The following is a 14,175-nucleotide window of genomic DNA, read 5'->3' on the forward strand; positions in this document are numbered from 1 at the left end:
GTTTTATTTTTTCTTAATAAGCCAGAAGATATTTCATTCTTTTTATTTATCTTCTTGCTAAAATTAATATCTTTAATATAGAAAATAATTTTTTAAATTGACAGCTATATGTATTCATGTTTGTGTATTTCTTAATTCCTTTAACTGATACTGCCTATTTAAATAGTGACTGATGCTATTTGAAATTAAATTTAGGACTAGAAGAAAATTAAATAACTCATTTGATCTCTTATTTTAAAGATAAACAGAGATCCAGTTTGGTTCATTCCTCAAATCATAACTTCAGCAGCTGACACAACGCTGACTTAATTCATTACCTTTTACTCAACACCGATTGCTTTGGCACTTCCAAATCACCAAACTTTCACCTCCATAGGTTGACTATAAATAAGCTCTTCACATCACTATGAAAGTGGAGCAAAAATATTTATATGTAATACATTTGCAGTTATAATAATATGTTTTCCCCCAATATATCTCGTTTTTCTTTTTTTTTTTTTTTTGAGATGGAGATTCACTCTGTTGCCCAGGCTGGAGTGCAGTGGCGCAGTCTCGGCTCACTGCCATCTCCGCCTCCCAGGTTCACGCCATTCTCCTGCCTCAGCCTCCCAAGTAGCTGGGACTACAGGCGCCCACCACAATGCCCGGCTAATTTTTTGTATTTTTTAGTAGAGGCGAGGTTTCACCGTATAACCAGGATGATCTCGATCTCCTGACCTTGTGATCCGCCCGCCTCGGCCTCCCAAAGTGCTGGGATTACAGGCGTGAGCCACCGCGCCCGGCCCCTAATACATCTAGTTTTTCTAAAATACCTCAGTGATATTAACACACAGAAGCAAAAATGGTCTAATTTTATGCTTTTTTAATAGTATCCTGCAGAATCACCAGATTATTTTGTGGATTTTCCTGTTCCATTTTGTGCCTCCCGGACACCTCAGGTAAATTCTCCTCAGGTAAATTCTTAAATTTGTTTTAAGTAATTAAAAAGTACAGTTGTCCCAGAGTATCCATGGGGAGATTATTTCTTGGGCCCTCTGTAAATACCAAAATCCATGCATACCCAAATCTCTTATATAAATGGGACTTTGTTTATAGCCTGTGCACACTCTTCTGTATACTTTAAGTTATCTCTAGATTATGATACCTGATACAATGCATTTGCCATGTAAGTAGTAGTTATACTGTAAATAGTTTTGTTATTTATTTATTTTTGAATATTTTCTGTCTGCAGTTGGTTGAATCTGCACATGTGGAATCCGTGGGTAGGGCCAACTGTAACTGTTTTTACTCAGGTAGTCATTATAGCTTATGAAGTAATCTTTGTTTTTTCAGTTTTCCTTAAGCATTTATTTATAAACACACCTTCTATAATGCTTCTTTTATATTTCCTTACAGTTAATGTCCATTTTCTTTCTCCCTCTCTACGCGCACACACAAACACACCCACTCACACCCACACCCATGCATAAATACACACACACGCACACACACACACACCATCCAGCCTGTAGATATTTATGCTTCATTTTCAGTAAACATGCAGAAGCACTTTTGACAGACATTTTCCTTTAAATTTAAATTCCAAAGAACTCTGTAGAAAGCAGTGAATGGTAACTGAAAAGTTGAGTGAAATGTTTTATATTGCTAAAACTTTTGACATTGATTACATAATATCAGAGAATCCTTTTCAGAGGAGAATGAATTTATGACTGAAAACATAAACCTTGGCATTTCTACTCCATTTTTATTGTTTTAAAGTATTTGTCCTTAGTTCATCTTTAAACTTTGATTATATTCTTTTATTTTGTGCTTTAGAACATTCAATATTTTGAGTAGAGAATACAGAAGATTCTCCTGCTTCTGTCAGTTGAATTTCGCAGTACATTGATGATATTAGCAAGATAATGTTTTTTAGAAGTGCACTGTAAACTATAACATAGATATAAGGTGGTGTGATTATCGGTAGTACTATCCATTTCATGTGTGTGATTTTTAAGGATGTGGCACAATGTGATTAGTTAGGGCATAGTTCTTTCACCAAGTAAATTGTGGCAGTTGATAGCAAAATGGAGAGAACATTTTTATTCTTAGGCAAAGAGAAAAAACATTTCTAGTGACATTTTACAAATATTCCGTAAATGGAGGCTACTCATTTTGGCTATAAAATTTTGGTTAGATTTAAATAAAAAATTATGCTTGTATTTTAAAACATGAATACATGAGTAAAGTAAATATATAAGAAATTAGTAAAAAAATAAAAAGCCTAATAGGATTTAAATAGTCTTGTCAAGACCAAAATGCCATTTTAATTATATATTGTATTTATCCAAAAATTATTTTTCTCATATCCTTTTTTTGTTTTTTTTTTAAAGTCCCAATCTCCCCACAATGGAAGTTGAGAAAACATAGCAAAATAGAGAAGAGAGAGCCTGTAATTTGCTTTTGGTATTTTGATGTATGCTATAAGTAAAATACTATGTTGATTTTTTTCTATTAAAGAATTGGAATTATGCATAAATTTTATAGCTTTCTTTTTTCATTTTAAAAAAATTTCATGAGACCCATGTCCCTTTTTTTAAAATACACATTTTCTATTTGGCTCTGGAAGTTCAATCTTGATGTTTTAAGTGAGATCATGAGAAAATATTATAGCTAGGTTGTGTTACTCTTCCCAGGTGTTATTTCTAAATTATACTTTAATATTTATCACAATTCCAAGGTTGAAAAATACACTGTTTATGAGTTTCTTTGTGTTTTAGATGTAGATAATTCTAGAAGTTTCCCCAGGCATTTATCTGTGGAAAAGTTTGCAATGCCATGAAAAGATTGTTTAGTACTTTATTTTGTTATTTAACAAAATCAGTTTGTGACTCTCTACTAGACTGGAAAGTCTTTGAAGGCAATTTCTTTTAAATTTTATATCCACATGCTCAGTGCCTTATTCATATAAGCATGGAATAAATATTGTATTAATAATATTCATTCAAATTTAAGTTTCAGGTTTAATTGGGTCATACAAGTTTTGTTTTGTAGTAACTCTAAGAAAATGTAGAATTCGTAGTAATGAATGTTATAAATTCTTAATTTGTGGAATATACTGAAATTCTAAGCAAAATACAGATAAATTAAAACAGCCTTTTATCACAACTCAGATTTGACAAATGTTAATATTTTGTCACTTTTGGTTCAGATACATCTATATTTCTCTTTTTCTTAAAAATAAAATATTTTAAGAATAACTAAGACCTGACCCCCTTTTCTGTCCCTCCTTCCCATCTTTCCTTTTTTTGCTTCTCTCCCTTTAAATAGTAACTGTTTACCCAAAATTGGTATATAGGCCATCCGTGCATACTTTTTGCCATATTTGTTTATGCCATATTTGCAGTCTCTTTTTTTAACATTATATAATTTCAGTGATTTATCCATAATCTTATGTTTGTCTACTATATTTATTTTAAATACTTTATATTATTCCATTATGTTAATCAGCAACTTGATTTATCTGTAGCACTACTGATAAGGTTATTCACAAATTCTGACAAACAGTGCTGCAGTGAACATCCTTCCATGTTTCCTTGTGCACATGTATGAGACTTTTAGTATGGGTTTTTCCTAGAAGTGAAAATGCTGGATTTCAGGCTATGTGCCTCTTTGGGGTTACGCAATATTGACAAATTGCCTTCCCTAGATTGTTGTATAAGTTTATATTCCCATTCAGCAATGCATATTCTTTCCAAGCTTTAGTCTCATCTTAGTCTGACCTTCTTATAAGTTTATAGTTATTATTGTGTCCATAGCCTTAGCCTATATTTTTTTCCTTTTATTATAAACATTTTATCTATATTTTGATACTAATTTTTTGTTAGTTATATGGGATATAAATATCTCTGTGGCATGTCTTTTAACTTTGTATATATTTTGTCATACAGAGTTTAACTTTCAGTCTGGTCACATCCTTCTCTTGTGGTTTCTGTTGTGTTTCAAATAAAATCTTTCATATATTTTTCTGAAAAGATATTCTGCTATAGTTCAGAAAGTTATTTTTGCTATTTAAGTATTTAAGTATGAGATAGCCCCTATATTCTATATGCTTATACAATTTGTGTCTTCTTCTTTTGTGCGGGTTGGGGGCTGATTTCACAGTTTTTCTTTTACACATGCCATTAATATTTAGAAAGTTTAAAAAATATATCATTTACCTATAAGATTCTGGCTGTATATCATAAGGACTTTGGATGGTACCAGCAGTGTGAACTCTGAGTCTTTTAGACATGATAAGAGTGTTGATAGTTTATGTTTTGAAAATAAGAAGAAATGTGAGACTTCTTTGTTATGTGTGATCTTTTTTAATTGGCTGGCTGAAAACAATTCTGCTTGTGGGAGTTTTTTTAAAACAATTTTTAAACAGTTGTCTCTCAAGCAATATAAATGTTACTGTTGTAGTTCAATAGCAGAGTTAGATTTAAGAGATGGTAAATAGATTTCAGATAATTGATTTTTTAAAAATCCCTTTCTGCTTTTGTGTATTTCCTCTTTGGAGTCAGTGTTTCTGGACTTTAAACTTGGAAGATCTTTATTTTTCTTCTTTTTTTGTGATATAATAGACATGACTTTGTGGCATCCATATTAAAAATGGGTAATTTTCCTTATGGTCCCTGTCTTCCTGCTGGGTTGATAATGTTTTGATGTATTTTTCTTTTGCTCTGATGAGAGGTCTGCTGCTGCTGCTCTGACATATTCATTTGGATGAATAATTATAACTTGCACAATGTCAAGCTGAAGATGGTAGGGTTTTGTGCGTCATGACAAGCCTAGTAGCCAGTGCAGGTGTCTCACAGCATGATCAGCAACAGCCAGTGTATTCTGGCTCAGAGGAGACATTTAGAGTAGTAAGAAATCAGCACCAAGGGCAAGGCTGCTGCTACTATTGCTGCCATGATATGTGCCAAAGAAGCACAAAGTGCTTCTCAAAGACAAGTGTCTAAGCACCTCTTTCTAGATATTTGCTTTATTTGTTTGCTCAGTTAATCTTTTATAGATTTTAGCATAGACGATGAGAACATCTCATAATTTTATTCTACTTCCTAACATCACAAATGCTTCAAAATATATCCTTAATAATTGTTTTAGAATTTTACATACAGGTCAGATGTGTAAATACTCTTGACTGAGACTGTAGAATGCCTTAATGTCAGATTTTAAGTGCACTGATGTTATGATTATAAAAAAACGAAATTCCTTTTGTCCAGGTCACTGATCAAGCAAAAATGGATGTGAAAATTGCGATTTTGCCTGTAAGTGTGCCACTAAGTGCAGGCTTGGTGAAGTATTCTTGCCATGGGCAGTTGGAATCCTCAGGTTCAGTGTGGTGTAGTAAATAGTGGTCTTTATATTTTTTTATGATGGAAATCTTACATTCTTAGAATAATGCCATGAATGCAAGAAGAGCAAAACTAATGATAAAGCCTCTGGCTGATAATCTGATGGTGAATGAAGAATTTGTAATTAAAGGAGTCAGTCCTGTTACATAGCAGGGAGCATTATCCATTAGAGCAGTATACTAGCATTTGGGTATTCTAAGTTGTGTTTACAATTCAGCCATTAATTTAATTGTATTAGTTCAGACAAGTCACATAACTGCCCTTTGCATCAGTTCATATGTACTGTATATGGAAATGGTGAACCTTTTTTCTTTTCATGGATATGTAAAGAAAAATAAATCGAGTTTAAAACAAACACAGTGTTGGGGCAAATCCCCCAGTTTTTCACCGTAATAATCCTGTGGAAGTTCTTTTGACCAACTGGATTCTTTTTCTTTCCATTTTTTCCTCTGCTGTTTTTGTTGGAGGACTTACAGTAGTGGAATTTTATTCACTCTTAAATTGGTTAATTTCTTATGCTTTTTCTTTTTTGGCAGTCTTACTGTTGCCACAGTGGTATGGCTGAAAAGACATCAAAGGGATCAAAACAAAGAAAATTTATTATTGAGATGATGTGATATGGTAGAAAAAGTATAAGCGTAACAGTCATTTGACCTATAGACTTAGTCACCTATCAGCTGCCTTTCTTTTATTTTTCTTTCTCGATAGCTAATTATTTATTTAAAAAGCAGCCTATATTGATTCTAAAAAAGAAGAGAAAGAGGAAAAATACAAGCAACTAAAATTAAAATGTAAAGTTACCATTAATGCTTTTATTTAGGCAGTAGTATTGAGGTGTCATTGTATAATTGTTTTGAAACTATGCTTGTCACTTAACAAAGTTTCATTTAAAAAATATCATTGATAATACTGTGCATTTGTTATTCCAAATCTTAGAATTACTTGGGTTTTAGTTACAATTGGGTTTACGTTTATCCAGCAAATTAAGAATTAATATGGCCAAAATCTAGAAAAACATTATCTCTACATTTACTTAGGTCCTTCAGTAAAGTAGCAATGATTTCTTAATCTACATGTTACATATTTTTGTTGAATTTTTTCTTAAGTATTTTAAAATTTTTGTTATTTTTAATGCAATCTTTTTAATTGTATTTTTTAGTTGATCATCAGGATGTGGGCAAGCTATTGATTTTTTAAAATGTTTTATTTTGATGAAATATGTGAACATAGCTTCAGAAGTTAAGTTTGCAAGGTCTTTTGTTGTTGTTGTTTTTGTTTTCTTTTTAGAAAAAACAGCATAGCCTTCATCTCACCTGTTTCTCCAGGGGCAAACACTTTTGGCTGTTAGCTGATTCTTTCAGTAGTTAATTTGTCATTACATGCTTTTGTATTTATACTACTTTTTGTTTTAGGCATTATCTACTAAATTCCACCGTAGATAATGAGGAGTTTGTTGTTTTCTCTACCTACCCTCACTCCATCCTATCTTCCTGCTTTCCCCAAATAACTATATTGTAATTTGGGTAATAATATTCAGTGTTTACATTATTATGAACATATTTGTATCCTATGTAGATATAAGTAATGTGGTTACTTATGTCTAATGTAATGTGGTTAACTGAGATTAATTTTCCTTTGTCACCCTCGTTTTTATTATTCCTAGAGATCACTTTTTAAAAAACTTTTCCATTTCTTTAGTTTTCTAAGTTGTTATAACTCATTCAACCTCCATATACTAAAATACCAATGGTATTTCTTAAGTAAATGTGTTTTATGGGCAGTGGGATGGATATATGACTTTGAATCTCACTTACTTGCCAGATTAAAGAAGATATTATATCGCTATAGTTTCAGTTGATTTCTAAGATTATAAAAATTGGTTTAAGCTTTGTAGAAGATTTGAGATCTGTGCATTTTGAGCACATGAGATACTTGTGGAATGGCAAAGCTCTCTCATGAATTTAAAGACCCAAAGAAACTAGTTACATGGAACAGGTTTTTTTAATCAAATGCCTTCATTGGTATGTTAACTGATTTACTTGCTGATGTTAATAAATATGACTTTATTATAGACCTTCACAGTAGGCTTCATATCTGCTCAGCCACTGTAGCATAGTATAAAGAGAATACAGAGTCTTAAAGTCTGGATCAAATTCTGGCTCTGTCTTTACCAGTGCATGACCTTGTGTAAATTACTTATTTATAAAAAGAGAGAAATAATATCTGTGTCATAGATTACATATGAGAACAAATTGGGGTGTTGTATATGAAAATCCTTTTGAATTGTAAAATGCTGTACAAATGTACAAAGTGATGTAGGGAGTTAATGCAGTTTGTAAACTGGTGAACTCTTAATATAGTGAGAGCTAATATGGGCAAAGAAGTAGTCTCTCTCCATGTGTAATGGTATTGTATATTTGTGGATTTATACACACGTATCTGTCAGACAGCAATTATTATCTATATATTGAATTATGTATACGTTAAAGACTTTAAAGACAGCATTTTATTTACGTGCAGTAAACAAGGAGTTTTCTATGCTCAAAAATGAAATAGGGATGATTAATGAAAAATCATGGTCAATCTCACCAGGCTACGTGGATGTGGAAGGTGACTGCATATACATTGTACTATAAATAACAGAGATAAGAGATGTTGAGAGAAATACTGTTTGGTTTCACAGTTTTATTGGTTAATATATTGTGAGTACTTTGATGAACTTAATGCTTAATGTTATGGTTTGGAGTAACTCAGTAAAATATTCTTATATAGCAGGTGTCCTAAGTAAGAGAAAACATGTGAGTATCAGTCTCCAAATGACTCCTTTAATGTTGTGATCAATATTTTAAAATACTTTTGGATAAAAATTATTTTTTTCAATATTAGTGAAGCAAATTTATTTTAATGCGAGTATAATTTATTAACATTCTCTCATGTTTTGTTCCTGACAGGGACTCTGGTAAATTGATACACTATGTCTATATGTCTATTTGAATTTTTTTTTTTATAATCCAGGGGCTAATTTGGAATATGTGGGTGTTTATAGCTTGTGCATGCATGCATGTATGTGTTTATAAGTTTTAAACCTTCATTTCTGAAAAACATGCCCATTGGAGAATAAAGATCCAATAGGTTGAAGACAGAAATGATAGATACTTCAGTGACAAAAAGTGTTAATTCAAATATGACCTCCTAGCATCACTAAGAAATGTTAATACTTAGAGCTAGAAAATATTCCCCCCTCATCTTTTTGTGCCAAAATAAAAGTTGAATTTTAGAAGCCAAACCAATTTATTAGATAGATATAGAATTGGAAAATATTGGAGTTTGTAAATAGTAGAGACACTGAGACAGTATTAATTAATTAGTTAAATGATGTCACTGTTAGTTCCTTGGCTCTGGCTGTGAGAATAACATTGTCAGCTAGCAGCAAACTGGTATTCTTTCTATTAGTTTTGAACTTATGTGATGTAAAGGTTTTTATGATTTTTTTTTATTTCATTGATTTTAGAGTGATGAAAAATTAAATATAGCTAACTTTTTTCTTTATGGATGGTAGCACCCTTTTGGGTATAACCTAACTGGAACAAAAAGCTAGTCTTTTTTCTTTCTTTTTTTCTGGTCCACTAATTGGCTTGGCCTTTTTTTTTTTTTTTCTTTTTGAATAGTCCACAATATAGGATGCTAAGGATAAGATTGAAAGTACCTACTTATTTTCAGCATGTGCTTGAGGAGCTTTCTTTCTTTCACTTTTCAAAAGTGGAATTGCTATAGTTACTCTGTGATGGCTACACATGAGGTGACTATGTTTCATTTGGTCCTGTGGGCAGATACCCTTTTCACATGAATGAAAAACACTAGCAGATTTTTTAAATGATCGGTGATCAGTGATCAGTTATAGTCAAAATAACTTAAGTATAGAAGAGGTGATATGTTCTTTACGGATTGCTTGACAGATAACAGTGTTTGACCAAACAAATTCAGTTACAGATATACCTGTAGAAAGAGTTGAAAACATCAATGAAGCCTGTAAGTAACTTCAAATGAACTGAATATTTAGATTTATCACCTGTTTAAAGATACCTGATGGAGATATTGCAAGTAATACTAAAATTAAATTTCTTAAAAAGCTTTATTTCTTAATATTCTCTTATTCTATTTATACTTTTGGAATCCCCCAAAGATAAAGAAAAAAAAAAGGATTACTAGGGGATTTATCTGCAAGTATTATAGGGAAGAATAAAAAAGATCAGAATTGAAAGCAACTGTTGCAAGTACCAGAAAATTATGCTATTAATTTAAGTGTCATCATAGCACAAAAGATCACATTCTGGCACTTTGTGGAAATTATTAAAATACTGGAAATAATAGTACTTAAGATGAAGATATTATACTCTAAGATCTGGTTAAGTGACTGACATTATTACTTCACTTCAGGTATTATGAAAGTAACAAAATGCTTTTAAAGATAATAAGCGTTACATTCTGAGATTGGCAGTGTTCATACTTTCCTGCTTAAGTGCTTTCCTAGCTCAACATAATTTAATAACAGTTATGGGGAAATAGCTAACATCTTAGTTCTCACATATATCTTTCCCTCTTCTCCAATATATACACATTTATATATCTATATATACATATAAAAGTAATACAGTTTTATTCTTTTAAGTGTTGGGTGTATGAACTCTTCTGCATTCTTTGTCCTTACTGTGAGGATTGTTACTATTTTGTGTTTTTTAAGTTCCTAATTGTTGAGAAAACTAACGAGAAGCTGTTAGTTTCTACACATCTACTGCTGTGTAGATCCATTACTGTTCATAAATCAGAATGACTGGTTTTTTAAATAGCTTTATTGAGATATAATTGACATACAGTAAACTGAATGTATTTAAGGTGTACACTTTGCTGAGTTTTGACAAATATCTACACACATTAAATTGTCACCACAATCAGGATAATAAACACATCCATCACATCCCAGTCACCTCCTTCCTCATTATTGTCCCTCCCTTTAGTCCTTCTCAACCTTCCCCCAGGGCCTCAGGCAACTACTGATGTGCTTTATGCTACCATTGATTTGTTTGCAGTTTACAGAATCTTATATAATTCTGGGTACTTTTCTGTGCCAGTCTTTTTTCCTTGGCATAATTACTTGGAGATTCAACCATGTTGTAGCATGTAATATAGTTCATTCTTTTTTTGGTAAGTATTGATGGATGTGCCACATATTGGCCATTCACCTTTTGATGGGCATATGGGTTGTTTTCAGAATTTGGCTAGTAAAATTTTCTCCAAATTGATCTAGAGATTCAATGCAATCGCAATCAAAATCCCAACAGCTCTTTTTTTTTTTTTTTTCCTAATTTAAGAAATTGACAAAATTATGGCTGGTGGCAGTGTCTCACACCCGTAATCCCAACACTTCAGGAGGCCGAGACGAGAGGACTGATTGAGCCCAGCAGTTGGAGACCATCTGGGCAACATGGTGAAACCTCGTCTCTACAAAAAATACAAAAATCAGCTGGGTGTGGGGGCATCGTGTCTGTAGTCCCCCAGCTACTCAGGAGGCTGAGGTGGGAGGATCAGTTGAGCTCAGGAGCTCAAGGTTGCAGTGAGCTGTGATCATGCCACTGCACTTCAGCCTGGGTGACAGAGAGACCCTATCTCAAAAAAAAACCAAAAAACAAAAAAACCCCGAAATTAAGAGAATTATTCCAAAATGTATGTGCAAAGGCTGCAAAGGTCCTGTGATAGTTAAAATAACTCTGAAAAAGAAAAAAGTTAGAAGACTAACACAACCTGATTTCAAGACTTAAAAATCTACTTTTTTCAGGATAATATGGTATTTTCATAAAGGTAGACAAGTAGATCACTGGAATAGATAATTCAGAAATATACCCATACGTATACAGACAGCTGTTTTCAACGAAGGTACAAAGATAGTTTAGTGGAGGAAGGACAGTCTTTCAACACATGGTGCTGAGACAATTAGATATCTGTAAGTGAAAATGACCTCATCGATCCGTATACAAAAATTAACTTACAATGAATTATAAACAATGTAAAAACATAAATATAAAGCTTCTAGAAGAAACACAGGGAAAAGTATTTGTAACTCTAGGCTAAGCAGATATTTCTTAGTATAACACCAAATGCAAGGTCCAAAAAAGAACAAATTGATAAATTGGTCGTCATCAAAATTAAAAATTTCTGTTCTTGAAAGACACTATTAAGAGAATTAGAAGCTAGACTGGAAAATGTTTGCAAATCATATATCTGATGTGTTTAAAATATATAAAGAACTCTCAAAGTTCAATAATAAAACTCAAAATGGACGTTGTTTTATGTATACACACGTTCTAGATTTTTCAAGGATAACACTTTTACTACCATTAGAGCTTTATATAAATTTATTTCATGTGTAAAAAGTTTTCAAAATATATTTACTTAGCTCTTAGGGAATTGAACTTATGTCAGTTGCTTGTCTTGTTCTGCCTAGAAATCAGGTAATTCTTGCTTCCAACTTCACTTTCTTTGCAACACTTTTTTTTTTATTATTATACTTTAAGTTTTAGGGTACGTGTGCACAACGTGCAGGTTTGTTACATATGTATACATGGGCCATGTTGGTTTGCTGCTCCCATTAACTCATCATTTGCATTAGGTATTTCTCCTAATGCTATCCCTTCCCCCATCCCCCCCACCCCACGACAGGCCCTGGTGTGTGGTGTTCCCTGCCCTGTGTCCAAGTGTTCTCATTGTTCAGTTCTCACCTATGAGTGAGAACATGCGGTGTTTGGTTTTCTGTGCTTGCGATAGTTTGCTGAGAATGATAGTTTCCAGCTTCATCCATGTCCCAACAAAGGACATGTACTCATCCTTTTTTATGGCTGCATAGTATTCCATGGTGTATATGTGACATATTTTCTTAATCCAGTCTATCATTGATGGACATTTGGGTTGGTTCCAAGTCTTTGCTATTGTGAATCATGCCGCAGTAAACGTATGTGTGCATGTGTTTTTATAGTAACATGGTTTATAATCCTTTGGGTATATACCCAGTAATGGGATTGCTGGGTCAAATGGTATTTCTAGTTTTAGATTCTTGAGGAATCGCCACACTGTCTTCCACAATGGTTGAACTAGTTCACACTCCCACCAACAGTGTAAAAGCATTCCTATTTCTCCACATCCTCTCCAGCACCTGTTGTTTCCTGACTTTTTAATGATTGCCATTCTAACTGGTGTGAGATGATATCTCATTCTGGTTTTGATTTTTGCAACACTTTTTACTCAACCACATTGCTTCAGTCAGCTTCGTGGTGGTGTATGTTGACAAAACAATTCACTGCAGTTCTGCCACTTTACTTCTTTTTGCCCCAGGGATTTTCTAATGCTTTAAGACCAAGGATGCTTGTGGAAGCCACAAGGCATACATACGTATCTACACCTGTAAGTGTGAGAGACTGAATCCCCTTTAGGGCAATTCAGCCAGTGGCATGGAAGCCAGAAAAAAATGCTCTTGCATTCTGGTTCTTGGACAGGAATTCTGAGGAACTTTTTCTACAGCTGCTTACATAGCTACCATTGACTACAATAACCAGCTTGAAAGCACATCCTTATTTTGGCATTCCCTACTGTGTTTCACTCTTTCCAGTCCCCACTCTTCGTTCCCTGAGTTCACTTCCAATAAATTTTCCCCATACATGTCCTTGTCTCTGGCTTTGCCTTCTGGGGAAATCTCAAGCTTGGGCCAGTTGTCATTGTTGTATGCTATAGATGAAGATATGTAGGACAAGGGTCCAAATATACCAATCATACTTATGGCCCAGAAATTTACCTTCTTAAAGAAAATTCTGATGTTTGCTTTTTGATTATTTGACTTATTTTTCAAGATTGAACAAAACCTATGCAATTATATATGACCTCCTAAGCAGTATAACTTGGCAGGCCTTCTTTAAAATCAATTTATAAATCAAAGGCTGCACTAGGCTTCTCTCAAATTATTTCCTTGCCCCTAGAAAATTGTAATCTTCTTCACAGTTGCTGTCGGCTTCCTTTGACTTGTCACTATTTGAAAATTTTTCTGTGACTACTGTATAACTAACAGTGGGTAATAGGCACTGACTTCTTAGCTGCACTTGTACCTGGTTTGCAGAATGTAAGAAAAGTGTTTCTCAATATTTCCGTGATAGGTACTAATATGTTTTTTAAAATGTTTAGACCTAAGTGTACAAGTAATTCAGCAGTGGAAAATAACACTGTACAAGCCAAACTACTGATTCCTTGACTAAAATTATATTCCCTAGTCATGGAACTAACAAAATTTTTGTTTATCTCCTGATTCCTTAACTTGTGCTTCTTAAGCAATAATTCAAAAATGAGATACATTTTAAGGCTTTAGAATAATGATACCCAGTTTTCGAGTGGTTTATTTCATTTATTAAACATGAGCAAGAATAACCAACCCTGTCCTTACCCTGCTTAATTATCGGGGTCTTTGACTCATTCATAACTTCCAGCATAAAAATTGGCAAGCATTGCCAAAAGCAACTGATGGTGCTTCAGTGTTATAAGACTATTCAGGAAGTAGAATAAGCCATTTAGTTTTTTTGTAAGTTCGTGATTTGGTGACCTTTGAATAGAGTAACTTTCTAATGGTTCATGATCTCAAGGTTTAAATGTCAGATATGCTAGTTGGATGGTTTGTTCAGAAATCTTTTCAGTATGTGTGTTCAGAAACTTTCAGGTGCATTAACACAGAGATCCCAAATACAGATCTTTTCACGGACGA

At 33.2% G+C, this 14,175-nt stretch overlaps 1 protein-coding gene across 5 annotated transcripts in view; it reads left to right on the forward strand.

The window, feature by feature from the left end:
* Nucleotides 1–14,175, forward strand: part of FANCL (FA complementation group L) — an 82,140-nt gene that overhangs the window by 41,861 nt on the left and 26,104 nt on the right. For 2 of the 5 annotated variants that reach the window (XM_001157414.8, XM_063789059.1), the window contains one exon: nt 870–938. In XM_001157414.8, the coding sequence (XP_001157414.3) occupies nt 870–938 (69 nt within the window). Of the gene's footprint in view, nt 1–869; nt 954–5,249; nt 5,295–14,175 lie in introns of all 5 variants that reach the window. The other 3 variants (XM_009442492.5, XM_054678412.2, XM_063789060.1) reach the window with 2 other exon arrangements.

Source organism: Pan troglodytes, chromosome 12 (assembly GCF_028858775.2).
Source record: "Pan troglodytes isolate AG18354 chromosome 12, NHGRI_mPanTro3-v2.0_pri, whole genome shotgun sequence".
Lineage (NCBI taxonomy): Eukaryota > Metazoa > Chordata > Mammalia > Primates > Hominidae > Pan > Pan troglodytes.